Genomic DNA, 24,555 nt, shown 5'->3' on the forward strand with positions numbered 1-24,555 from the left:
ACGGGATGTGGCAATGACGAGAGTCCAAATTATGGATATGCGGACCATTATACGAACTCTTGTGTATTTCGTGGCGCGCGTCCACGGGGATCTCCGTTCCATCTCTCAACTATTGCCTCACCTGTAGCAGTTCCGAAAACGTAGAAAACGATGCAGCGCAGGTTGCTCCTCTACCAATTTCATGACCTTGCGCGAACAACGATCTAGTCGTTTCCTCCAGACCGCACAACACTAGATGCGTCGCTCCCCCTCGGTTCGGTATACCACTTGAAATCATATGACACCACAACCCGAATGTCGAAAGCTGTGATACCCGCCTTTTTCACTTGTCGAAAAACTTAGCCAGCCGGCTCAATCGCGAGTGCCTTTTGGAAAGCGACTTCCGACGCGCGTACAACGGATTCCCCCATTCAGAAGCAACGCTCGCGGTGGGCTTGGGAGTGCAACTAGTACGGGAAACATATTAAAATTCTATGGACCACCTGGCATTAAGATTCTGTCAAATCCCCGCTTTTTGTCTAAACAGATACATCCCCCTGGCAGTAATTCCGAGTCCGGGGCGAGCTGTTCATCGAAATGTTTCACAGGATTGTCTCCTGGTAAAGCGACAAATCTGCATCAAGAGAACTATTCTATATGCTTGCCGCGTTGTCGCTGAAGAGCCTGCAAGAATGAGAACTCTGATTTGCATCCGCACGCGTGTGTGCGTAGCCGAAGGGCTGATCGGTGCCGAAGGCGCTACATCGCCTTTTCGGCTGCCCCGTGGAAGAGTTATCGACTGAAGTACCCACCCGCTATGTGCTCGAATGAGTTGGATTGCCTTTCTTCCAGTTTATCACACCTTTTGCATTCCCGGTTTACTCTCGCTCAGCAGTTTAATGCCCAATACCACGTGCACATCAGAAAAACAAAAAACAAAACAGCGAGTACGTGGGTTCTGCTCACTCCACTCTGTTCGACGTAATCAAACCCTCTTAGCTCATTGTGAGCCTTCTTTGTGTGTCTTCTTCGTGTCATTGCTTGCAGTTTCCTTTTTCTTCTCTTCTGTCGCTTCGTCTTCCTGCAGCACACAAGCAGGCAGGACACTCCAACAACAAGGTTAAGATGGAAATTTTGGAGGCACCATCTGATTCCGCCTTCTTCCCATCTCCGCGAACTTCCCGCGGCAAAAATGGATCAATTCGTCGCAGGTGAATCGCGCGAAAAACGCGAACCGGCTGCTGAAAATCTCGATCAGCACCTGGTGATACACGAGGCTGCTCCCCCCGCCCCCTCCCGACACCACTCCAGCAACAAAGCTTCACAGCCACACACCCACGCATATATATATATATATATATATATATATATATATGGCTAGGGATGCATGTAGGTAATTTGACCAAAGATAGGACGATGCATTCTCGTGCTTTGTGCCCGATGTCGTGACATCAAAGAGTTAAGAAACAAGGATGTGTCGCCGCGCAGCGTACCTTCTTCTCCTTCTTCGCCTCACTGGCGCGCTTGTTCTCCACTTTGTTGTTGATGAGATTGTGTAGGGCCAGCACAGAGCGCACGACGCTGCCTGCACAGAGAACCGTTTGACAGGCAAACACAGAACACTGAGAGCGTCTCGCCGTGCTCGAGCACGCGTCGCCCCACGCAAAGGATCGTCAGGAAGAGCACTGCACCAGGAACGAAGTTCATCCCTGGAAGAAGCGAGCGGCAGCACCTCGAGGGCTACGCACCAAGATAGAGATTTAGCATCGTGTCGTTGGCCTGAATGGTAAAAGCTTCGATGAGATATGGATCGCTCAAGTCGGGTAGCAAGTTGAAGATATCCTGTACACACGAGAAAGCAACAGAGGAAACACCGATGAGGAAACCGCAGAGAAGGGACGGATCGGCCATAATGCCTGGATAGAGAAAACGCAAAGTGACGCACCGCGCAGTTGCCAGTCTATTATTTATGGCGGCAGACAAAGCACCCGCGGCAGGCACGTGCACGGCCAAGCCGGAAAGGGAAAAAGAGGCTGCCCGAAGAAACCGTCAGGAAGACCCCAGGCCTCTTGCATCTATCCTGCTCCCTCGCCTTAACACACCGTTCGTATTCCCCGCGATAATACCCTCTGTACACGAACCTGAATGGTGTACATGATGTTCGGGTTTGCCACCAGTTTCTTGTTCGCCGCGTCCTGGAGGTAGGCGTAGATCTCCTGGATCTTCCCGATTAAGAGTTTCAACGCTGACAGTTTGTCAGCCACCTGCGTGGAAACGCGAACTCGAAACAAAGCACTCCTTGAGACAAAGCGGCGCTGCCGACGCGGATCGGATCTCTGACCGCACCCCGGTGACCCCCTCCAGCGTCTAAATGAGACCGGACGCCAGAAAGACGACCAAAAAGGAAAGAGACACCCTCCGTCGAGGGGAGCACCCATGCAAAACCGCAGATCGAAAAGCGCACAGACGAGAAAAAACGCAAGGAAAAAACCTCAGTGGACGAAAACAAGACAAAAAGGTGAGAAGCACTCCGAGACAGCTTTTTCTTTTGACTGCGTTACTCGTTGCCTTCTCTTCGTTCTTTTGCTGCCTCCTGCCATTGCTCACGCTCGTCCTGTCTCAGGTTTGTCTCATCCCTTCTTCGCTTCCCCCTTTCCCCTCTTGCTCCATCTGGTGCTTCACCGCTTACGCGTGTGGCGAGCGTGGACGTCGAGGCGTTTTTCAAGTCCCTCAGAAGATGCTCGACACCGACTTCCTCCGCTTCCAAGGCGCCTGCAAAGGTGAACCCGAAACAACCAGCAGACCAAATAAGTTCAACAGCATCAGCGGTGAAAAACGCGACCGCATGCCTCCAGGAATGCATCCGAACAGAGATTTCTGTATAGCTACACATATTCGTGGTCTTATCTTTGTTACGGACGCGTAGTCAGTGTACCCCGAAGTCCTTTTGTTCTAATACGCCACACGTGGGCGCAAGCATCTGTCGCAGAGACACTGCCTGTTTGGTGTTTGTTCGCAGTATGCATCGCGCATGCCTGTCTACAGACCTATGGAGCCAGGGATATTCGGGCAATTTATTTCTCTCGCCGTGTCCCCCCCCCGATCCCTTTCGTCGCATCTTCATCCTGCGTCTCGTCTCGCTTCTCGTGCTTTCCTTTGTCTTCCTGTCTCCTTGCCACCGTCGGAGTTCTCCCTGCGTCCGCTCTCTGTTCCGTTTCTTGATTGTGCCAGCGTAGATAAATGACTTACCGATTGTGGAGGCAACGTGGACAAACGTTCTTCGAAATGCGCGGTCGCTGGTCGGTTGCTCGAAGGAGTAGTAGGCCTTGGTGGGAACGACGGAGTCCTGCGTGATGCCCGAGGAAAGAAGAGACACATAAGGCGGCAATTTACTGTTCGCCTTGGGATCTGTCATTGCGCCTGGTTCGCCTGTCACGCCTTTGTCACCATTTGCGACGTATCCACTTCTCATTCCTTCTCTTCTTCTCTGTATTAACTCCTTGCTTCGCCCTCTTTTCCGTCCATGAACATGCAATGCATGCACATGCAGGTACACGTGAATATCGAAACAGACAAGACGATATCTCGCCACGCTCTCGGCACTTTCTATCTCGTTGTCCCACTCCCTTCGCACGTTCGCGCCGCCGTTCTGCCTTGCTCTTACTCTTTCCACTCTTACTTTGGGGTTGATGTCCACAATAACGTACACCGGGTTTGGGGTGTATCGCCTGAATATTTCGTGGATTTCCAGGTCGGTCATACGGACTTGAGGACCGGTGCTGTACCAGCCCAAAATTCTCTCGCGAGTGTTGACCTGAGAAGAGAAGGCGTGTAAAAAAACCTCTTTTTTAACTGCAGTGTACCATGCAGACGCCGTGTGAACCAAGACGGTGTAGACAGAAACAACAGCGGAGCGACCCAGGGTGAGACGACAAGCAGTGGAGAATACGAGCGACAGCAAACACTCTGCATGCACAGGGAAACCGCAAAGAACAGGTTCTCTCTAAAGCTTTATCCTTGCGGCGCGTCTAAGCCTCTGGAAGACAAAACATTTTTCGTGAGAGGCAATCCGCGAGCCTCACTTTCTTGAACATGTGGTAGAGGTGCTCGTGGTAGTTCCGGTCCAAATACCACACATTGGGATCCTTCGGGTCTTCTTCAAAGGGGAGGGCGAAACTGTTTGTCACGTGGACTTCGCCATCGGAAATCTCCCCTAACAACGTGCCCACGACTCGCCGACTCGTCCCTGAAACGAGCACCGAGGCACAACATGCATGAGGAACAAATCGACATCCGTCCACAAGTTGCACGCGACCAAACTCGAAATGTACGTGGTGGTACGCTTTCCTCGTGACTCCATGCATGTGTCGACTCAAAGCCTCTCGACGCACGTAGACACACATGCAATGCAGCCCATGCGCCTGGCGCGTATGTTAAACACGAATAGGCTCCTTTTGCACTACGCCTGCTGTCTACGTACAATTGCCTGCACATACATTCGAATGCCTTTGCAAATAGACCCGGACGAGTATACAGCATCTACACGACGTGTGCACATGAAGGTCCACGTCGAAGAAGAAACAAGAAAGGAGAAACAATAACGCAGAATCGAGGGAATTGAACGCTGGACGGTTGCGAGGAGCAAAGCAACAACAGACAACGAGACGCTGCGTGAAAAGCTCGTCAACCAAGTACCTCGCGCGACACGGTTGTAGTGGTCCACGACTGAGAGGAGAACGATGGGGTGTACGACGACCTGAAAGATATGGAAAAGAGACCCATCCAGGCCACAAAAAGAGTGGCATAAGCAACCTCGGAGAAAGGCAGGGAGGCAGCAAAGATAAGACCAAGAAAACGCCAGGGTGAACCCAGAAAACCAAGGCAACACGCCGAGCAGAGAGACGTCGGACTAATGAACCCGGCGGACAAAAAAATGGTGAAACAGATGCAAAAACCCATTTTTGCGAACAGTCAGACGCAGGACCGTGAACCGAATTGGCGCGGGAAACACTACAGCGCCACAAGACATACACGCTGCGCATCATGGAAAGCGTGCGAGGGGCGAACCGATCAGCAAAGGAACCTCTTCCTCATAATAACACCTCAAGAGATGCATATGCAGATGCATATGCACCTATGCAATTCGATATACACATGCGTACTGCATGTTGTAGGCGTACACGGTTGGCTCCTAAAAAGCGCCAACCGTAAATTTACATTTGTTCACGGGCGAGTAGACATACGCGGAGAAGCACACGATATGTGACCATGCATATATGTCTCGATCCTATTTCCGCAAATACATATATATCGAGATTCACAGTAGACCAAGTCGGGGAGAGAAGAACAACGAATCAAGGAAGAGACTTACAATTTTGTTGGCCACAAGCCCAGCAACTGAGGCGAAAGAGGACAGGGAATCAAGCTGTGGCTCTCCGCCTGCGGCGGCAGCCGTCTTCGGCGCGTTCCCGCTCATTTTCTGTGACGCAAGAAAGTTGACTTTTTTGTGATTGGAAATTTGGCCCTCGATCCGAGAGTTGGAAACAAGACGGCGTCCTCTACAGTCAAAAGTGTCAGAAGACCAGCGAATCTCGTCAGTCTGTCTAGGCGCTGCTGGCTTTCTGCTCCCAGATCACAAGCTCCAGTGGGTGAACGACACAGCAGTGACGACTGGAGACACGAAGCTCTCGATCACCTCCCTTGACAAAATCGGAGAGGGTGTCCGAGCACCACGTAGATTTCCAGAGGTGTGTGAGCTCGGGGAGGACAGAAACTGAAACGGAGTTTGACTCCGGTCTACATTTGCAGTTCAGTTGGGTGAGTTCCGTCTGTTTTTATCCACACAGTTTGGAAAGAGAAGAAGGCCGCGGAGAGACAGAAAACGAATGAAACACGAGGGAAATCGAAGTACGAGACAACGGATCTAAAGGGTACCCGCTAGGAAGAGCCCCCTGACGAAGGGCTCGTGCGACACCCCGGATCGTTCTTCAAAGAAGATATTGTTGCGACGAAGTGGCCGGCTGAAGAAAGACGGGTACGCAAGAATAAGGAAGAGGCGAGAGAGGCGAACGGCAAGACAAGGGAAATGCGTCCGCCGACGGCAGCGCTGGCGGGAAGACGAGGGAGAGACGTTGCTCCAGAGGCCAGAACGAGTTGCAAAAGACTCGCGCGCCCACCAGAAAACCGTTTTGAAGAAAGAGCGCGTGGTAAGGGAAGTGAATGGACAACGGAGACAAAGAAGTGGCGGGCTACCGGACAGGCGCATAACATCGGCCACTACTGTGTAGAAACGCGTGAGAGACACACGAGTGGACGGTTGCAACCGAGAGACTACCGGGTTTGCACAGCAAATGAAGCAGGGGAGCGTTGGCAGAAGAGCCAGGCTCTCTTTAGAGAAGTTTATTCTTACGACCGTGTTTCCAAAAAAACACTTTGGGGTAAAAAACCTGCCGTTCTGCTGTTCTCTATCCCTGTTGTCCGATCCTGTGTCCGCATTCAACTCCCGTACGCAGTCATCCGGATTTGAAAGGCAGCAAAGCTGTCTTAGCAGAATCCCAGCACGAAGAAACATATAGGGAGAACGGAAATGGAGAATCAGGAACGGCTGCGTCGACGAACTCTGCGCAAATTCGCACAGACACACAAAGGTCACGGGCCAGCTTTCCAGGTGGGTCTCCCCTGGTGAGAGGCCGCCTTTTGGTGGAGAGAGTGCATGCAGCGGCCAGAAAGAGTAGCAAAAGGCATTGATAGTCGTTGAGTTCTGGAATCAGGGGAAATCGTGTCGTTAGCGGGAAAAGTCCACGCACACTCACCAGAGGAGCTGGCAAAATGTGCTTTCCGGCGTCGGCCTCTTCTCTGCCAGACAAACGCAAAGCGGGCGGGGTGTACATACACCCGACCTCAGGCTGGAGGGTCCACGAGTCTGGTGCCCGACAGCGGCGAGCACCTCAGCTTTTCGCCTTTTCCCAGTAACACCAAGGGTCTCGAAGTCGCACACGTCACGTCTTCCTACTTACTAATCGGCACAGTGCACACGTTTCCCAGAGAATCTGGTTCCCGCATAGTTGTGTTTGTTTGGGGGAAAAGGCAGGAATGAAGGGCCACCGTGCCCACGTCACCGTTTCAACGCTGGCTGGGTGAGCGGTTGCCGGTTCCATTTTGAGAGATTTCCGCATGGAAACGGAAGCCGCTGGTGCCGTGCTTCTCTGTTTTCCTCTCTCGTTTCTTAGCGCGCGAACCTTACCAAAGTACCACGACCGCCAAAGCTTGGGGTTTCTTTCCACATGGCAGTCCTGGTTCTCGATTTTCAAGACACGATAAGTTCGAGGCGGTCGCCGGTGAGCTTTCAAGTACGCCCCACTCCAGCCTGTCTCCAACAGGGCGTACCTCGTAGACAAGTGTGCCATTGAATTGGTTTGCAAGCACGCTTTTCAGCTTCCACAGTAACTTACCGCTTCTCGAAAGGGAAAGTCTGGATCCATGCCTCTGTTTGCCACTCGCCTTGCCGTGAAGGCCTCTTTTGAATCTCGCCAGGGCCCATCTCCACGAAAATAGTTCCTTCTCTGCCTCCTGGTGTCGTTATTCGTCTTCACCCCGTAAATGCAGAATTTCTCTTTTTTCACGATGTGGTTGCTTTTATTGCTTCCACCCTTGTCCGTATTCTGCCGTGGCTCTTTGCCTCCACCACCCTCGTCCTCTCGTCCTTTCCATCTTTCCTCTGTGGCTCCTCCGACTTCTCCCCTTCGCCTCTCGTTCGTACCGTGGTTTGTCTAACGCAATGGAAGCCTCGACCTCTCCAGATGCCTTTGCGCCTTCTGTGGCTGCTAAAGCCCCAGAAACCGTGGATGGCCAAGGCCCAATAGCCAGGGACCGGAAACCAGAGGAACTCGTCGAGGGAAACAGTGAACGCGACGAAGGTTATCTGAGAAGAAAAGAGAGGTCTTCTGAGGCTGAGGCGTTTGAGGAAGAGGCGGGAAACCACATTGTTGTGGTTGTCCTCGAAATAGGGACCAGGTGCGTCGGTAACCTGTTAGGAAAAGGCGTCTTCTCATGGTCCCGTCGCCTTCCCTTGTCCTTGTCCCTTTCTCCTTCTCTGGCCCGCCTAGCTTTCTACTTCCTCTCCCAAATGCTTGCTTGTGTCTTTCATGTCGTTCTCTCTGCTTCCTCGTCCCTCTCGCAGTTGCGTCCTCCCTCCTGGTTCGGATGTCCGTCATCGCTGGTGTGTCCGTTCCTCTCGCCGTCTTCCCTGTTTATTCGTCATCTTCGAAGCGTCTGTGCTGTCGCCCTGTCTCGCGCTCAGCGAAATTCGGATCGGTTTCTCAGGAGACAAGACGCCTCGGCATCGTCTGCCTGCTTTCCTCTCACGTCTTGTGGAAGCCGGTCCTCAACCCGAGGACCTACACTCGCCTCTTTCTCTTGCGAAGGTACGTCTTCACTTGCAATTTTGCCCGCTTTGGTTTGTGTATCGGCGCTGCCAAACTGGCGCTGCCCACGGCACTGAAAGGTTTCCTTTAAGACTACCGGACACAGCTCTCTCAAGAGACACAGATTCCCTTCCCCCCTACGGATGTGGATATAGTGAGTGGATATTGAGATTGCTGCCTACAGATATTGACCTGCGAACGCATGCAAATCTCTCTATCTCAGTGTTCATGTATCTGTGGAGCAGAGGTCTAGATACGTGGGTGCATAGCTGCTGCTTCATATCTTGAACTTGGGGGCGTCGGCAAGTACGCCTTTGTGCGCTCTGTGAGCACGATGACGGAAGAAAGAGTGATCATTGTCTCTCTCGTCTTTTCTGTCTGTTTGCTGTGGTTTCCTGTCTCGCTACTGCCATCTTTATCTGCACACTCTCCTCCAGTATCCCATGCCTTCTGGTTTCCTGGTCCCTCTCATGTCATTCTTTCCCGTCAGACGTTCGTCGGAGAAGACGCCTTCACAGCAGCGACTCGGGCAGCAGAAGAGGACGGTTGTGCGGTGGGCGTAGTTGCCGCGCATCCACATCATCCTTGGGCAGTCTCCAGAGAGTCCTACGACAATCTTTTTGTTGTCATAGATGCGGCGCTTGAAAGGGTAGGGAGCGATCTATATAGCATCACGAAAACGGTCTGTTCTCGTTTCTCGTCTTGGTGTGTGTTCGATCTCCTTTGTTTCTTCCTTCCTGTCCCCGTCATCCTCGCACTTTTGCACGCGAAGCAGCTGTCGACGCGCAGGTCTGCGTCGCTTTTGGGAGTGAAAACGTTTGACCTGCTATCGGCTTGTGTCTCTCAGGTTCCGGTGCCTCTCTTGGTCTCCCTCTCTCTGTATTCATACATTTCTAGGGATGTCGACACCCTTTCTTGCTATCTATGTACATGTGCATGACCGCCGCCTTTGTCGTTCTTGCCAGCTGCTGGAAGAACGCCCACAAGGGACAGAGGCGAGTGCCCGAGAAAAGGACGACGCAGTCGGAGAGTCTCGCGACAAGGCGACAAGTTCTCTGCCGACTGCCGAGATGCCATGGGCACTCTTGGCGGTCGTCCCGGTCATCTGCGACCAACGGCTAGCCAGCTGCTTGCTTCGCTGGGCTCTGGAGACACGACGTGAGATTTTCGGCGGTAGGCTTCCCTCGAGGCGGAGGGACAATCTGACTCCAGCGCACGCGAGAGAAGAGGCGGACGAAGATGCCGCAAGAAGCGAAATTCACTGGTTTTTTCTCGAGACAGAGGAAGGAAGAAGCGCGCGTCGCGCCCAAGAGAGAGTATGCGCGGAAAGGATCAAGAGGGGTGTAACAACACAGAAGGGATGGCAAGATACAGGGCGGAAAACCCAACGGATATAGAAAGATAGACGAAGCTGAACGTGGAGCGAAAACAGCGAATGACGACGAGAGAGAAGGAAGACCAAACCTCGTCTGCCACGTTTCGGCCACTCTCAGTCACTAGACGAGTGCGTACATGCGTCTTTTCCGTGGATGCTCGGCGTTGGGGGCGAGAGCCCGGGTGATACGTTTGGCCGGGAGCAACCGAGGTGTCTGTTTGTGCGGAGTTCCCTTTCCTTCTCGCTCCACTGCAGCTGTGAAGCTCATCGCCGACGCCCGGATGGCGGCGTACCATCACCTTCTGCTTCTCCCTGAAGACCAGCGAAGCGCCGAGAAAGGTCAGTTTCCGAGGCTTTTTGCAACAGACCACCCTTTCGGTCTCGCCGCGATCCCGCACATGTGTTCATTTCCTCGTTCCGTTTTTGTTTCGTGCGTCGTCTCTCTCCTGGCTGCTTCGCCTCGCAGGACTTCTTGTGGTTGACGCTGGCGAGACAGCGATCCGAGTGGTGCCCGTCGGCGGCCAGGCGCTGACGCCGGGCACGCATGCGCTCCAGCAGACGGAAGTCGCTGGTAGCCTGCTCACGAGTCTCGTTCTTCTTCATCAGGAGAAACGGGGAGAAGGGACGCGGGGCACACGACGCGGAATGACCTGGAGAGAGGCGACTCAGTACAAGGAGCAGTGCTGCTTCGTCAGGTATGGCGAGCGCCAAAGAGTCGCGAAAAAGGAGCGCAAGAGACGATAGGCGGCCAGTTGCAACAGGGCGCAGGGAAGGCGTCAGGAGACGCATGCAGGCGGAAGCCATCCCACCAGTGGACGTTTCACCTGTGCCGCTGGAGACCAGTTTCTCTGTTGGTCGTGCGAGCGTTTCATCTTCGTCCCCAGCGTTCTGCGGTCCCTCAAGGTGCGTCGCCGACACGCATGAGAGGCGCGTGCGACCTCGAGCTCTTTTCCAAAGGATTTTCGTTTCCTGGCTGCCCCTGCTGTGTCTGTGTCTGCCTCGCAGTTTGAACCCTTCGGTGGATCTCCAGCTCCACAGGAAGTACCGGCAACTGCAGCCGCCCTTTGTAACCGCGGGGTGCGCCACTGAAGAAAGGAACGATTCGGAACCGAGGACAGAGCAGTTGTCAAGAGAGAAACCAGGAAAAGGCAGGGCGGGAAGAGTTCCCTTCTATCTACGCCGTGTTGATTCTGGGTTGCAGTGCGTCTGCGCGTTCCTGAGAAAATCTCTCTCCGTACACCTCACGATGTGTGTGTGCTCGTCTTGCGGGGGCGGGCGCTTGTCTTTTCCTCCCCGTCTCGTTCCTTCCCGTTTTCTCATCCGGGTCGGTCGCTCCTGGAACTCTCCTGACCCCTGCAGCGGCCTCGTGCGCCAACCGTCGACAGACACCTTTCTCTTCCCAGAGATTTTCTTCACTCCTCAGCTGCTCCGGAATGCCAATCTTTCTCCGATTGTGAACTCCACCTCGGTCAGTTCCTCTCTCAATCAAACAGACGCCTTGCTGCGCGACGTCATCGTGGGGCAAACTGCATTTTCGTTTTCTCGCCGCGTGTTCATCCCATGAACCGTTTTCCCTTTCTGAGGTATCCTTTCCGCTTTTCTCCGGTCTCCAGTTTCTCCTCAGTTCCCCGCTAGCTCAGGTCACATCTCTGCTGCATTCGTTGTCCCGGCCTTAACTCACAATTGGCTCTAAGTCGAGGCTTCTTGGCGCGCACAGAGCGCCTGTTCGCTTCGGATAGCCGAGGCGCGTTTTTCTCACTCTGGCAGCGTGGCGATTCGAAGATGTACGCTGTTTGTGGTTCCAGTGTCCCGTATTTGAGAGACACCTTTTCTCTGGTTTTCGTTCCGTCGCGGAGCAGCGGCTAGACACAGCCTGAGACCGACACTGCTCCGGACGCTCCCCTCGGCGCGTGCGTCAGCGCCCGTGTGCTGCGTTTATTGCCGCTGTGTGCTAGGGTTGGGAAACAACTCGCGCTGTGGCGTCTTTCGTCTGTTTTCCTCCGCCCAGCAGGCGAGCCTCACTCAAGTGATCCTCGATGCCTTCGGCAAAGGCACCGTGTGCGAACGAGCTCTCTGGCTGTCGCGCATTTGCCTTGTCGGAGGCACGGCGAAACTCGCCAACTTTGCAACTCGGTGAGGCCGCTTCCTTCGTGCGCAAGCTGCAAAGACCAGGCTTTGAGGTTTTCTCGGGTTCCTGCTTGACTGCGTCCAACGTTTTCGGCTGGCCTTTGCTCTTCCTTCCGGGTGTATGCCTATCTCCTGCACCGTTTCGCGTCTTCGGACTCTCGGACGCTTCGCTCCCCTGACTTGGCGTCTACAGACGTCTGGTTGGACGTTTTTGTTCGCCATCTGGTTCCCCGCCTGCACCATTGACGCTCCAGTTCAGTCCTGGTGGCTTCCCTTTGTGCTCGTGGGCGGAACACTGCAGATTGCAGGACGAGCTCAGGGCCACGTGGCAAAGCTCCGATCCTTCGGCCTATACTCGGAGAAAAGAAGACGTTCCGTACGTGTTCCGCACTCGTGTTTCCAAGGCAACGACGGCACAGCGATTCTAAAGTGACTCTGAACACCCGTCGAAACGGCTGGTTTCCTGGTTCCCTCGGCGGCCATGCCTGCCGCAGTTTAGCCTCGATGTACACCTATATACTCCGATGGAGCTTCACGTGTGTTTCATAACCCTTCATACTGTACACAAAGCAGAAGGAACATACGGCCCTGTAAATAGAAGCAAATTGCTTACGTAGGTGCATGCATGCATGCATTTAGGTGAATATATGTATATATATATATATATATATATATATGTGCGGGCTGGATACTTGGCTGCTGTACGGTTACCGTACGCCTTCTTGGCTCACAGTGTTTTCGGCTTTGCTTTCTTGTCCTTTTTCGCCACGCTTGATGCAACCATTTCTCTGCTGGGAACTCGCGGAGCGTCCGCATGTTCTTCCTCCCTTTCTTGAGTCTATAGTGGATTCATTTGTCCCCTGTGTCTCGGGTGTCTTCTTCGCCTGTCGTTTTAGCATTCGCCTGCTCGTCTCGGATGATCCGCAGCTGGCGGCGTTTTGCGGCGCCTCAGCCTTTGGTAGGCACCGGAACGGAAACCGCTATGGTCTCGAAGCGTTCGTTGCCGCTTCAACGTGCATGGTTCAAGGATAGATCTAAAACAGGCGAAACAGCAGCCTGCCGCCATAGATTGGAAGCAAACATCTCTGGCCTCCCCATGCATGCCAAAAACCAGAAACAGCTGCAACTGCGACAGGCGGGAAACGGACCAGGTTCCACTCCTGTGTTCCAAGCAGAGGAGCAGAGAGTCGGCTTCAGGAAGGAGAGACGGAAAGTACGACGAGAGCAAGACAGAAAATGCATAGAGCTCATCATGTTCGCTTAATGCGTCTCGAGCCTGTTCCGTGCAAGCTGCTATGTAGGACGCGCGACGCGTTGGGATAGGCTGTTCTTACTCTGAGGGGGTGGAGCCGGCCTTGGAAAGGCTACTTTATTTTCCATTTCCATCTGGAGGCATTAGCACGAAAGCAAGCTTCTTACTTCACGGTTCCTCCTCAACACTTTCGAGCAGTGTCCTTGCTTTATCGCTGTGTGTGTATGCGTGTGTGTGTGTGTGTGTGTGTTCCGACTGTTCGTGTTCACCAGGCAGAGTAGCCGTCCTCGATGAAGAGGCCTGGATCACCAGAGAAGAGTACGAAGACAGCGCCGCTATTCCGGCTCTAGGAAGACGCGCTCTTCGTCATGCAAACTTAGGATAGTGCGTCCGTGTCCCTTTTTCTGGAGACTTCGCGGGTCTGTCACTTCATGATGACACACACTCTCGCACAAACTCGCGCTGAAGTTCGCCGTCTTTCCAGCGCACGACGGAGTCGCCAGTGCGATTTCGTTCCGCGGCTATACGCAGAAACGAGGGGACATACGGGTTTTACACAACCGGGTAGCGTTTTTCGGCGAACGTTGCGGCAGGGACTGTTGAGCTTATGCTGCGCACCTAAACCCTAAAGATCAAAAAGGCCCTCTGGTACATTTCCACGGTCGGGGACGATCTGTGGCAGATATGGAGATTCTTTATTCCCCTGAGCAACTGCATGCCACGAGGCGGTCCCTCGCTTTACGGTAGTGAACTCTGTGGCGTACTTCGCTTCGTGAGGGATCTCTCGCGGAATCCGGAGAACAAGGGAAAACGATAGGATTCATGTGATTTTAGTCTCGCCTTTTTTTAATATACCAGTCAAATCAAAAGGCCTAAAGGTAGGGACGTCGATTAATCTATGTATGCGTTCCCGTGTTTGTGGAAGGGTAACTCCTTTGGGTGAATCCTGTGGACGGTGAAAATCGCACAGGTGGTGCTCAAATAGCAGTATCGCGTCGATTGACCTGGATCTCCCAGCGGCGGAAGTCGCGTAACGAGCGTACGGGGAACCCTTCACTGGACAAAAGGAGCCCGTCAACGTGATGCAACCCTTTGTTGGGAGCAAGATAAATCAGAGTGACTCAACATATACAGTCAGAGGCCACCTAGATACAAGACTTGACCAGCATCGTTAGATCTGCATAAACGACAGGTACATCTTCTATATCCCGTGGTACAGACTATCAACAAAAAAAAGTAACACTCATTTGCTGAGTCAACTGATACATGGCTGAGTCGTAGCAGTTTCAATGCCCAAGGCAGAACACTGGCTTGGATACCCAGGGGGCGCTTAAAACCAGTCCACCAGTGCGCAGTACGTCATAGCGTACCTCAATGGCATTATGTAGAATAGTGTGCAGCGTTTTAAAAGCAGGACCACCCAGAACCGGTGATTTGTTTGGATTGGTGGCACCCTCTAATTACCTTATATTCGAGGCGTCACCGTCGCCTTTTTTTCTCCTCAAATGCGTTAATGACGGATGCTAAATGTCTGTCACACTTAATTGGATTAATCTTGCAAGCGGCTTTGGGCTTGATGGAACTTTCATACTCACAACTGTCGTTTATCCAACTCTATTTCAACGTTCGTCAAGTCCTTTGTAAATAGCGCACCGAGTACCTGGGGCCGGCCTGAAAGATTCACTAAAATGGTCCTAGGGAATATGTCAAGAAAGACCCAAGATTCCCCTGAGTCTCTTTGTTGCATTCATACACGGCGTTCAATGGGTGCTATCTCCACAGTAGTTACCGCTTTAACAACGCTCTGCGGACACAAAAGAACTTGGATCCAGTAAACAGAACCATTGAAGATATAAATCGCTCGTACACCTTGCAGTATATATTCTTCCAGAAAAAGCTAGTGTCTGGAAACCGAAGAATCCCGTTTTATAATGTGAACCGGGAACTCTAGCTCGCCCTTGTCGCTGATCAGATGTGCAGGGCTACGCTAGACCACTGGCGCTGGATGAAAGGAGAAGTCTACTTGGCACTTCCGTGCCTCCCACAACTTGGCCATCCGACTGGCCTGTGAAATAATCGAAACGTCGTCATACACAGTTCAGTCTGCAGCAGGGACAAGTGTTAACGAGGCCGAACAGATGAACGGCCGACGCTAACAGGAGGCAGCGAACAAAACGACGCAGGATGAGGAGTAGTTAGAGAGACAAAACCAGCGCGAAAGCGGAGCAACGACTGTGGCAACAGCAAAATAGTTGCATCTTACGGGCTATATGATAAAAAGGACAAAAACAAAAGTGAAACAAGCCTCCTAGGGGGCTCGAACCCCTGACCACCAGCTTAAAAGGCTGGCGCTCTACCGACTGAGCTAAAGAGGCTAGAAAAACGATCAATTTTTATTGCGAAACCGTGCAGAGTGTGTAAAAGAAAAAATTAGGAAATGCGATGAAAGAAGCCTCCTAGGGGGCTCGAACCCCTGACCACCAGCTTAAAAGGCTGGCGCTCTACCGACTGAGCTAAAGAGGCTGACGTTCAAACCTATTTTTGCGGCGAAAGCGTGTAGTGTGTGTAACAGAAAAAATGCTAAATCCGATTTTCTCCATAAGGAAATGCCTGTTGCCCCTCTTGTACCGTTGAACTCCGACAGCGAAATAGGACCCCATCCTCTTCTTGTTTCCGCTGAGTATTTTGACACGCCGGCGACGGGGCTGATTCCTCGTAATACCGTCTGCCACGTCACATAGCAAGGCCACCGAGGTAGGCGGAAGAACACCAGATCTAGCAACAGACCAAACGGCGATAGGATAGCTACAATGCGCACAGGAGGAAACTTTCAGACGGAGGGGCGAAAGTGAGTGTCTGAACGAGAGCGTTTTTATCGAAACTGTCTAACCAGGCCTTGAAGCGAGGCTGCACATTCGCATCTCGAGCCCCGGCGACGCAGTGTAGAAGTGAAAAGCTGCAAAAATCACACCAACAGGCACTCCTGTCTAGGTCGGAAACATGCAAAAGAAGCAGAAACGGAAAACCTGAGTGCATGGAAGAATCTGCAGCAGGAAGCAAAACACCAGCCGCGAAAGTCGTTGCACAGACGAAGCCTCCTAGGGGGCTCGAACCCCTGACCACCAGCTTAAAAGGCTGGCGCTCTACCGACTGAGCTAAAGAGGCTGCCGTGGAGACGCTTTCCGACGGACCGTTCACGAAAGAACAAGGAAGATGCTGAAAATATGGGAAAAAACAAGTGTCGATTCCACCGTCAGGGCGGACACTGGACATCGATGCGCTCAGCTTGTTTTTCTAATATATCTTTCTGCGCTGCTGCATCGGAGGAGGACGACGCCACTCCAGGTCCATTTGGTTCCAGGTGCGACTTCTCGCTTCAACGACGTTTTGCGCACGGGCGCCGGACCCCGGCATCCATACAGGCACCGCGAGACCTCTGTGGAATCTGCAAACCTTGTGCTTTCTGGTTTTCCCCCTCTGACCTTGGTTATCGCTTTCGTTTTCTCCTCGGCACACTGTGCCGTCACAAGAAGGCCACGGACGTGGAGAGTTGAGTGTGCACAAGGCAGCGGGGGAAAAGGTGCTGAGAAAATCAGCGAGGACACGAAAGAACGCAAGAGTCTTCTAATCTGCTCCTAGCTCAACCTGGCGTGTGACTCAAAAGGTGTGTACATACGCGAAGCGGACACCGGAAATGCATCCCCACTGTTATTTCTTGCAGCTTCTGGAGGGGGTTCAGTGTTCCTGTCGTTTTTCTCCGGTGCCCGTTTTGCCAGACGTTCATCGCCGCACTCCCTCTCTTTCTGCAACATCAGACACCCCCTTCGGGCTTTTTATCCAGCCGGAAAACTCCCGCGTTTCGACTCCTGAGAGATCGCATGATCCCGGATCTGCCGAACACTCGGGCAGAGCAGGGAATCAAACGGCGCCGCGGTTGAGGTTACGCGCTGCACAAGACACGACACCGATTCCTTCCTCTCTCGCTGCAGGAATCGGTCTCTTGATTCGTTTCGTGCCAAGCAGTGGCTCACGCAGAGCTCGACCGGTTTCCCGCGTGTGTGTGTGTTCCCCTTGCTCGAGAGGCACAGGGAACTCCGTTCTATCGCTGAGACCTGACCCAGCTCGCTGTCTCCGAGGGGCGCCTTTTTCGGCCACTCTAAGATCCACGCAGTTTCCATAGTTTATGGTGGAATCAAACTCCGAACGGACAGCGTCGACCGCCCGGGGAGGATAGGTTTCATTGTCGTCCTCCGATAGCTGCCGCGACGGTTTCAACAGGAAAGCGAGTGCACACATCGCGAAATGCACGACATAGAGCCTAACGAGAGAGCCAGCGCTTTTGCGCCTGCGCCGAGCGAGGAACAGCCTGGTCGGACGTTCTCGCTAAATACTTCTGTGGGTGTCTGAGAACCCGAGATCTACGGGTGGCGTTCTCCCCCCCTTTCGGCCCGCTGCAGGTGTACGGACAGTCCTTTGGAAGACCGCCCTTGAGTGAAGCTGGACTGCTTAACGTGGATAGCACCTACGAAGCGGTCTCTCTCCGCCCACTTTGCTCAGTAGATTTCCACCTCTTCGCTCACATATGAATGTGAGTGTCTAGTAAGAAGTCGCTGGCCAGACATCTTCGTGAGAGGAGTCTGTTCCTGCCAGGCTGTCGCACCCGAGCCTTCAAAACCTCGAATTCGTCTTGGAAGGGGAGAGGGAAAAACGACGGACGCGCGTGTTGCTCGTGGTTCCCGCACCCCTTGTTTGAACGGACACGCAGGTCGCGTTCGCAGTTGAGTTTCGCGCCGCGGCACGGACTGAGAAAGATCCCTCTCCCGGCACAGTTCCCGATTTTCTGCATCAACCGCTGCGGCGTATTCTTCTCCTGGCGCATCGCTCGTCTATCTCGACTCCAGCCTTTTTCTCGAAAGGCCGCTGCATGGCCTCTCGCGATTTTGCACATTTCTCGCGCCCGTCGCCGTCCCCTCCTTTTCCTGCCGCTCTCTCTCCCCGTGTCGACTGCTCTGTCTCCGTTGACCGATCCGTGCTTCCAGAGGTCGTTCTGTCCGACCTCTGTCGCGCCGTCGGCACTTGGGCATGCAGTTCTTTCCTGGCGGTGTCGCCTTTCCGACTGCAAGGAGACACCAAAGGCACAAAACATGGATCCACGCGTGTGGCCGTTAGAGGCTGCTCCGACGGGGCTCGCCGACGCGCCCCGACGCTCCGCGCCGTTCCCCACTCGACACGACGCAGCTTTGTTTTCCGCGCCGGACAGAGACAGGCAGCTGTGGGGAGAGGGCCTCGGGCAAGGGACACGCGAGCTCTTCGTCCCTCAGTCGCGAGGCTCGCCCCTCGACGAGAATCGGAGTCGCCGGCGGAAGTCGTCGCTCCTCTCCACTGCAGCCGTTGGAACGATGCCGGCTGCGGCTCCTGCGTCCTTCTGCACAACTCGTCCAGCACGCCACGAGAGTGCGCGGTGTCGCTACCCCACTTCAAGCGTCTTCGCCAGCGGCGAGACACTAGCCCGGCCTGCGGCTCTGTACCTGTCCGCTCTGGACTTCGTCGAGAAGCCGCGCATGTGTGCGGCGACAGCCCGAGGAGACCAGCGGTGTACAGGAGCCGAGCGTGGATTCCCGAGTCTCGTCCCCGCCGCGCACGGCGTCGAGGCAACACAGAGACTGTCTCCAGAGGTGTCTCCTTTCGCTGTCTCTGGTGCGCCTGACGCGTCGCGCCGCGCCGCCGCGTGTCGCTCTTGCTCCTCTGTCGCGTCGCCGCTGCAGCCGTTCCCCCTCGCGGTCGCCTTGAGGGCAGCCCCTCGCGCTGCCGTCGGCACCTCCACGCCTCGCCCCTCGCTCTCGGCCCGGTCCCTCACGCAGCCGGGTGAGCGTCTGCTGAGCGGCAAGCATGGACGCATGCATGCGCTCGCCACTCCGCGCCGAACAGCGGCGCCGACGTTGCCCGAATCTGCGTCGCGATTCGCTTCCGTTTCTTCTCGGCCAAGCCCAGAAGCGTCCGCCGTTCTGTGGCCCCGCGCCTCGTCGTTTGTCTCCGTTTCTCCCGGCCAGTCTCCGTCTTTCTTCGCCTGCTCGACTCCTCACGCATGCGGGCTGTCTGCGGCCCCGCCCAACTCCGGTCAGATGCCCCGAGCCGTCCCCGCGCCGCTAAGCAGGGCTGCCTGCCTCTGCGCTTCACCGGCGGCTTCTGCGGCTGTCGGAGGCAGGAGTCCCCCCGGCCAGCGCGGGCGTGATTGTGTGTCGCGAAGGTCCAGCAACGTCCTCTCGACTTCGTCTGCAGACGCCTCGCCCGCAGCAGGCCGAAGCTCTGGAAGCCGCACGGAGTCCCCGGCGGCGGCGCCGAGCCAGCGCGCGGAGGACCGCGGCGCGGGTGCGACGCACAGAGTGGCGAAACAGCCGCCAAATCTCGCTCGACTGCTGGGCAGCATCGGCCAACACGCGTCAGTGGAAGCGGGGCCGTTGCGGTCGAGTCGACGGAGCGAAGCGTCTCCGTCTCTGCGGAAGACGGCGACTGATCCGCACCGGTCGACGCCCTCCGGCCAGAAAGAACGCGAGAGAGAACAGGGCAAGGAAGGATCGCTTACGAGTCCTCCCGCAGCGGCGCAAGTGGCAAAGTTGGAAAAGAGTGGAGCAGCGACGCCTGCAATCCCTGCCGTCCCTCTGTCTCCCCTGGCGCCCGAAGGGCCTTCTGCTCTGTATCCAGGCGTGCCCGCGTCTTCCCGCAAGTCCCTGGCGCTTCGTGAGCCCCAACCTGGCACCTCAGCGAGTGTGCGTGACTTGCGCGGGGCGCCGCTGGGCGAGGCGGGGCGCGCGTCGCAGCGCGGCGAGGGCGGGCTGTGCGGAGAACGCGAGACGGACGCAGGATGTGAACAGTGCGCCGTGCTGCTCCAGACGCTCGTTCACACCGCGGACCGCATGCAGCGGCAGATGGAAGATGTGGAGTGCAAAGTGCAGCATCTGCAGGAAGTCGCCGAACGCTCGAAGCGAACAAGTCCTCTCGCGTTTGCGTCTTCGATGCGAGCGGGCGCTCAGAGCGAGATGGGCGAAGACGCACGAGCAGCGCTGGGAACGGCGCAGGCGCGTCAGGAGCCTAGCCAGCCTCTGGTGGCTTCACTAGCCTCTCCAGAGCGGGGCACAAGACAGAGAGGAGGCGACGTCGCGCTCGGCGCCGGGGAGGCCTGCCACGACGGTGAGTTGACGCGAGAGAAAGGAGACACAGGAGACGAAAAGGGACGCGACGTCAGACAGGGGGGGAGCTCTGAAGCAGTTGAACGCGACTTGGCCGCGCTGGCACCGAGCCGGCCGGAAGAAGACAGCATCGTTGCGAGGCTCACGCGAGAGAAACAAGAAGCCCTTGCAGAACGCGACTTCCTCCGTGAAGAGTGCACGACCCTGCGATATTCGGTTGAAGTCCTCTCGCAGATTCGGCTTTTACTGGAAGAACGCGTCGCGCGTCTGGAACGAGCTGTGCTCGGAGCGGCCAAGGCGCAGGACGCTTCAGTGGACGGGGCGAACGGAGACAGGTGTCCCCGCGAAGCCGGGGAGGCGGAGCGGCGCTCCCTCGCGAAGGTCCCGAAGAAGGCACATGGTCTGGAGCGGACGGGAGAGGGACAGACGCAGACCAAATCCGACGGCCAAGTGGCGAGTGCGTGGACGGGGCGCCAGCAGCCTCCGCAGGCTGAGGCGCCGTGGGATCCTGAGACACGATGCATGCAACGCCCCGTTCCTGTCGGATCTGAAGACGACTTCGGGCCGCGAGAGAAACCGGAGCGTCCGGGGTCTTTGCAGGCACGGGAAGCCTGGACTGACGCGCAAAGGAGCGACGCATGCACGCGGACTCGAGAGCCTTCCAAAACCTCTGCTCGGCGAGCGTCCGACGACCGTCTCGTGGAGGCTGATTCCGAGGAGACGGCGGAGACAGCGCGGTCGGTGGTCTCCAAGGAGACACCCACCGCCGAGCCGAGGCAAGACGAGGCGAGGGTGGTCGGCGCAGCCTTCAACGCGCAGACAGGCCACGAGCTGCGAGGTCTGCAAGCATCGCGCGCCTCTCTGGGGCACGACGGAATCTGGAGCCCGAAGTGGCCGGCAGAGCGCGACAGAGGCGAGGACGCGAATGAGCGCGAGGCGGATGGGGCACCAGCATCTGAAGCGCAGAGGCCACTCAGGCTTTTACCGGGGCCTTCCGCCGAGTTGCGTCTGGGTTCGCAGCCGAGAGAACAAAACCGTTCGTCTTTTGCCGCGCCGGAGGGAACAGCCAGCGAAAACAGGACATCTCGATTACGCAGTCCTGTCTACCTCAGCACACTTGTCTCTTCTTCCGGCTTTGCTGAAGCTTCGTCTTCCACCGATTCTTCCACGTTTCCGGGCGCCTCGCGTTCCTCACTTCCGTCTTCATCGTCTTCCTCTTCGTCCGCCTCTTCCTCTCCGTCCGCTTCCTCCTCTTCCTCCTATTCGTCTTCTTCCTCCTCTTCGTCTTCTTCATCATTTGCTGCCTCCGCTGTGTCTTCCGCGTCGTCTGCGGCGGGCGGCATGCGTCCTGCGCTTCTGCTCACGAGCGTCGGTCCCCTCGAAGAGACGAGCGAATTTGAATCGCTGTTCGCGCCTCCGCGGCCTCTGGGGGATTCGGCGCGCGCCTCGCCGCCTCGCTGGGCTCTGCGCGAGTCTCCCGGAGAGCTCGGGGAAACGGCGGCTTTCAAACACGACACGCGGCCCCTGTCCTTTGCGTCTTTCTCGTCCTCGTCCCTGTCTCCTCGCGCTGTGCACGCGACGACTTGTTTGGAGCCTGGACACAGAGAGACATGCCGGGAGCGACAGCCGGAGCGGCGCCCACAGGCACCGCGTGGATCGGATGAAAGCGAGAGAGCGGGCAAAGAACAGGGGCGGGATGAGCTTGACGGATTGAGAAGAACCGAGAGAATGCAACGTACCCCTGAGACGTGCGAACCGAGCTCGCTTGCGTCTTTCCCTTCCTCTTCTTCGACTCGTCCTCCGTCGACGAGAGCCACAGATAACGAGAGGGCCGCGCCTCCTGAACCTCCAGTGCGTGTCTTGCGTGAAGCTTTGAGCGCGGCACGACAGGAAGACCAGTTTCGGGGGACGCCGAGGAGAGAAGAACTCGATGGAGAGGGACGAAGGCGGGGCGAGCGCGCGGGGAAATTGTTGTCCCTTTCCTCGGCAGAATCCTGCACGGAGACGCTTGGGGCCCATCTAGCGTTGCAGCCTTCTTCGCCGGCGTCTCGCCCGCAGATGGAGCAGCGTTTGTCGTCGCCCCGCGCAGACAGGGCGCCGCCGCAGGAGGGGACGGAGAGAGGCGGCGTGCGCCAGGAGCGCGGCGCGCAGAGGGACCCAAACGGGAGGAACGTGAGCCAGGCCGGAGACCGGGTTCGTTGCCATTCTGGCGTTCCGCACATACACCGCAGCGGAGGCTGGGAGGCGGCCGGCGAGACAGGGACCCAACCTCTGTCGCGCACGTTCCCGGGGAACTCGCAGACTGGGGGGCGGCCAGGGCGCGAAAGGTTTCTGAAGGCGAACACGGAGAGGAAAGAGACAGGAGGTGGACTCTTGCAGGGATTCGAGCCTCGTTCACGCGACCTGTCTCCGGATCTTCCCACGTTCTCGACTCGCCTCCGGCGCAGCGCCGTCGGCGTCGATTCCGGGACTCCGCCCGGCGTGGGGTTCTCCAGGCTCGCCATCAGAAGTGTGCATGTTTCGCCGAGTCTCTCGCCGTCTTCGCTCTCCTCTCTTTCGTCTTCCCTCTCTTCTCTTTCGTCTTCCCTCTCGGTGCCGCTCGTGTCGGCCCTCCTCGAAGACGCCGCGCCGGCAACGCGGAGCAGCTGAGAGAAGGCCGGGGCGCGGCAGAGAGCGGGACACACAAGCAAATCTTCATCGGTCGGAAGATACGCCTCGGAGCGGACGCGAGAAAACCTGGCGACGCGCGGAAAAAGGCGGTGAGGCACCGCAAACGAATGGAGGAATGAGGTAAACGAGAGAGAGGGAAAGGGACAGGGGATAGGGAGGCGCAGAGAGGAGACAAACATCTGGAGACGGAGGAAGCCAGCGAGGAATGGGGAACCTCAGAGGTGCGCGCCCGCAGCAGGAACGCCCAGATGCGACAGTGGCGAGGCCGCTCGCTTGCCTTTCGTTTTTCTCGCAGTTTTCCTTTTTTGTGTTGCGCGCTGCTAAGAGGCTCCCCTGGTGGTGTTTGGCTGTCCCTCGCTGCTGAGGCCACACCAGTCTTGCTCGTCTCTGACTTCCCACCTCTGGGAGAACACCAGCGGGGCGAACGCGTGTAGGCCGCTGAGAGAAGACCCAGGAGAAACGCAGGGGGAAGAAGTGCGGAGGCGAGTTGACTTGAGGAAGGAGGCAATGATGCAGGGGGAGAAGGGAACGTTTTCGGCACCAGAAACGCAAGGGGAAGGGCGGCACTCGCGGAGCCCGTACTCAGGTTGTGCTTGCTGGGTGTCGTACCATCACGAGATTTGCGGTTTTGAACCCTTTCTTTTCGCGCCCATGTGGCTCGTGTTTTTTGGGCGCTTTCTGGCCGAACCGTTTGCACGTCTCAATTTGTTTTCGCAGAGAAATCAACGTCACTTCTCTGTCACGGAGGCTGTATCGTCCTGCGTGTGACTGCTCTGCCCAAGGTCCACGCGTCCCGCAGCTGCAGAGGGGGGGTTGCTCTACAGTGCATATATCGCAACGCGCGCCCCGAGGTTTTCGCTTTTGCACATCTACGCGTGTCCGCATTCCGTCGATGCAGACACATACACCGCAAACTACTCCAGCGTGCCGCAAGGGCGAGACCAGTGCACTCCACAGGTTAAACAGGGTTCTTTCTACGAGACTCCTGAATACTGTGAGACGAGTATAGACGCTACGAACGCCAGGTACATATCTATGCTTAGATGTGCATGTGTCTCTGGAGAGGTGTACATGTGTCGAGGTCAGGGGAAACGGGAGTGTTAGAATTCCTCTCGGTTGGGAAAAGACTTCGAAAAACCTGTGAGTTGTGGTGCGGGACCACGTGAGAAGCAAACGGAGCGCACCGGAGCCAGGCGAGAGACGGGCACAGCGAAAGAGAAGAGGTCGGACTCGGAAAGCGAAAGGCGAGAAGAAAGAACACCGAAGCGCAGCGCAACCCGCTAAAAAGAGAACCTAGAGAGGCGGACGGTCAGGACGGACACGAGCAACTCTTTGAGGACAAAAAAAAACGAGGAAGGCGATGACGAGAACCAGGCGAGACGGAGGAGAGACTGGCAAAGAAACAGAGATACAGATGCGAGACAACGATTATAACACCCAGGCGCGTGCAACGAACGACGAAGGATCCAGAGGCATGTCCAAAGCGTCTCGCAGAAACGGATACAGAGAGGCGTGAAAGCCCTCTGAAGCGCATGCGAGAGC

At 55.9% G+C, this 24,555-nt stretch overlaps 3 protein-coding genes and 3 non-coding genes across 6 annotated transcripts; 2 read left to right on the forward strand and 4 right to left on the reverse strand.

The window, feature by feature from the left end:
• Positions 1-979: 979 nt before the first annotated feature.
• On the reverse strand, positions 980-5,455 carry NCLIV_037150 (hypothetical protein; the record flags this gene model as incomplete). The annotated part of the gene is made up of 10 exons (XM_003883916.1): positions 980-1,060; positions 1,473-1,564; positions 1,728-1,821; positions 2,121-2,243; positions 2,669-2,751; positions 3,229-3,325; positions 3,659-3,793; positions 4,062-4,225; positions 4,675-4,735; positions 5,351-5,455. 10 exons carry the CDS (start codon positions 5,453-5,455, stop codon positions 980-982), a joined length of 1,035 nt encoding a protein of 344 aa, XP_003883965.1.
• A 2,301-nt stretch (positions 5,456-7,756) lies between these two features.
• Positions 7,757-13,541, forward strand: NCLIV_037160 (putative actin-like family protein; the record flags this gene model as incomplete). Its single annotated transcript, XM_003883917.1, has 10 exons — positions 7,757-7,992; positions 8,279-8,402; positions 8,893-9,051; positions 9,368-9,575; positions 10,033-10,116; positions 10,244-10,472; positions 11,137-11,245; positions 11,786-11,910; positions 12,801-12,862; positions 13,429-13,541. 10 exons carry the CDS (start codon positions 7,757-7,759, stop codon positions 13,539-13,541), a joined length of 1,449 nt encoding a protein of 482 aa, XP_003883966.1.
• Positions 13,542-15,458: 1,917 nt separating this feature from the next.
• NCLIV_t100016 lies at positions 15,459-15,531 on the reverse strand. Its single transcript has one exon. It is a non-coding gene; the product is annotated as a tRNA-Lys (tRNA).
• A 75-nt stretch (positions 15,532-15,606) lies between these two features.
• NCLIV_t100017 lies at positions 15,607-15,679 on the reverse strand. The gene has a single exon. It is a non-coding gene; the product is annotated as a tRNA-Lys (tRNA).
• Positions 15,680-16,248: 569 nt separating this feature from the next.
• Positions 16,249-16,321, reverse strand: NCLIV_t100018. The gene has a single exon. It is a non-coding gene; the product is annotated as a tRNA-Lys (tRNA).
• A 1,979-nt stretch (positions 16,322-18,300) lies between these two features.
• On the forward strand, positions 18,301-22,992 carry NCLIV_037170 (conserved hypothetical protein; the record flags this gene model as incomplete). Its single annotated transcript, XM_003883918.1, has 1 exon — positions 18,301-22,992. One exon carries the CDS (start codon positions 18,301-18,303, stop codon positions 22,990-22,992), a length of 4,692 nt encoding a protein of 1,563 aa, XP_003883967.1.
• Positions 22,993-24,555: the final 1,563 nt, after the last annotated feature.

The sequence above is a fragment of the Neospora caninum genome, chromosome VIII, assembly GCF_000208865.1.
Source record: "Neospora caninum Liverpool complete genome, chromosome VIII".
Classification (NCBI taxonomy): domain Eukaryota; phylum Apicomplexa; class Conoidasida; order Eucoccidiorida; family Sarcocystidae; genus Neospora; species Neospora caninum.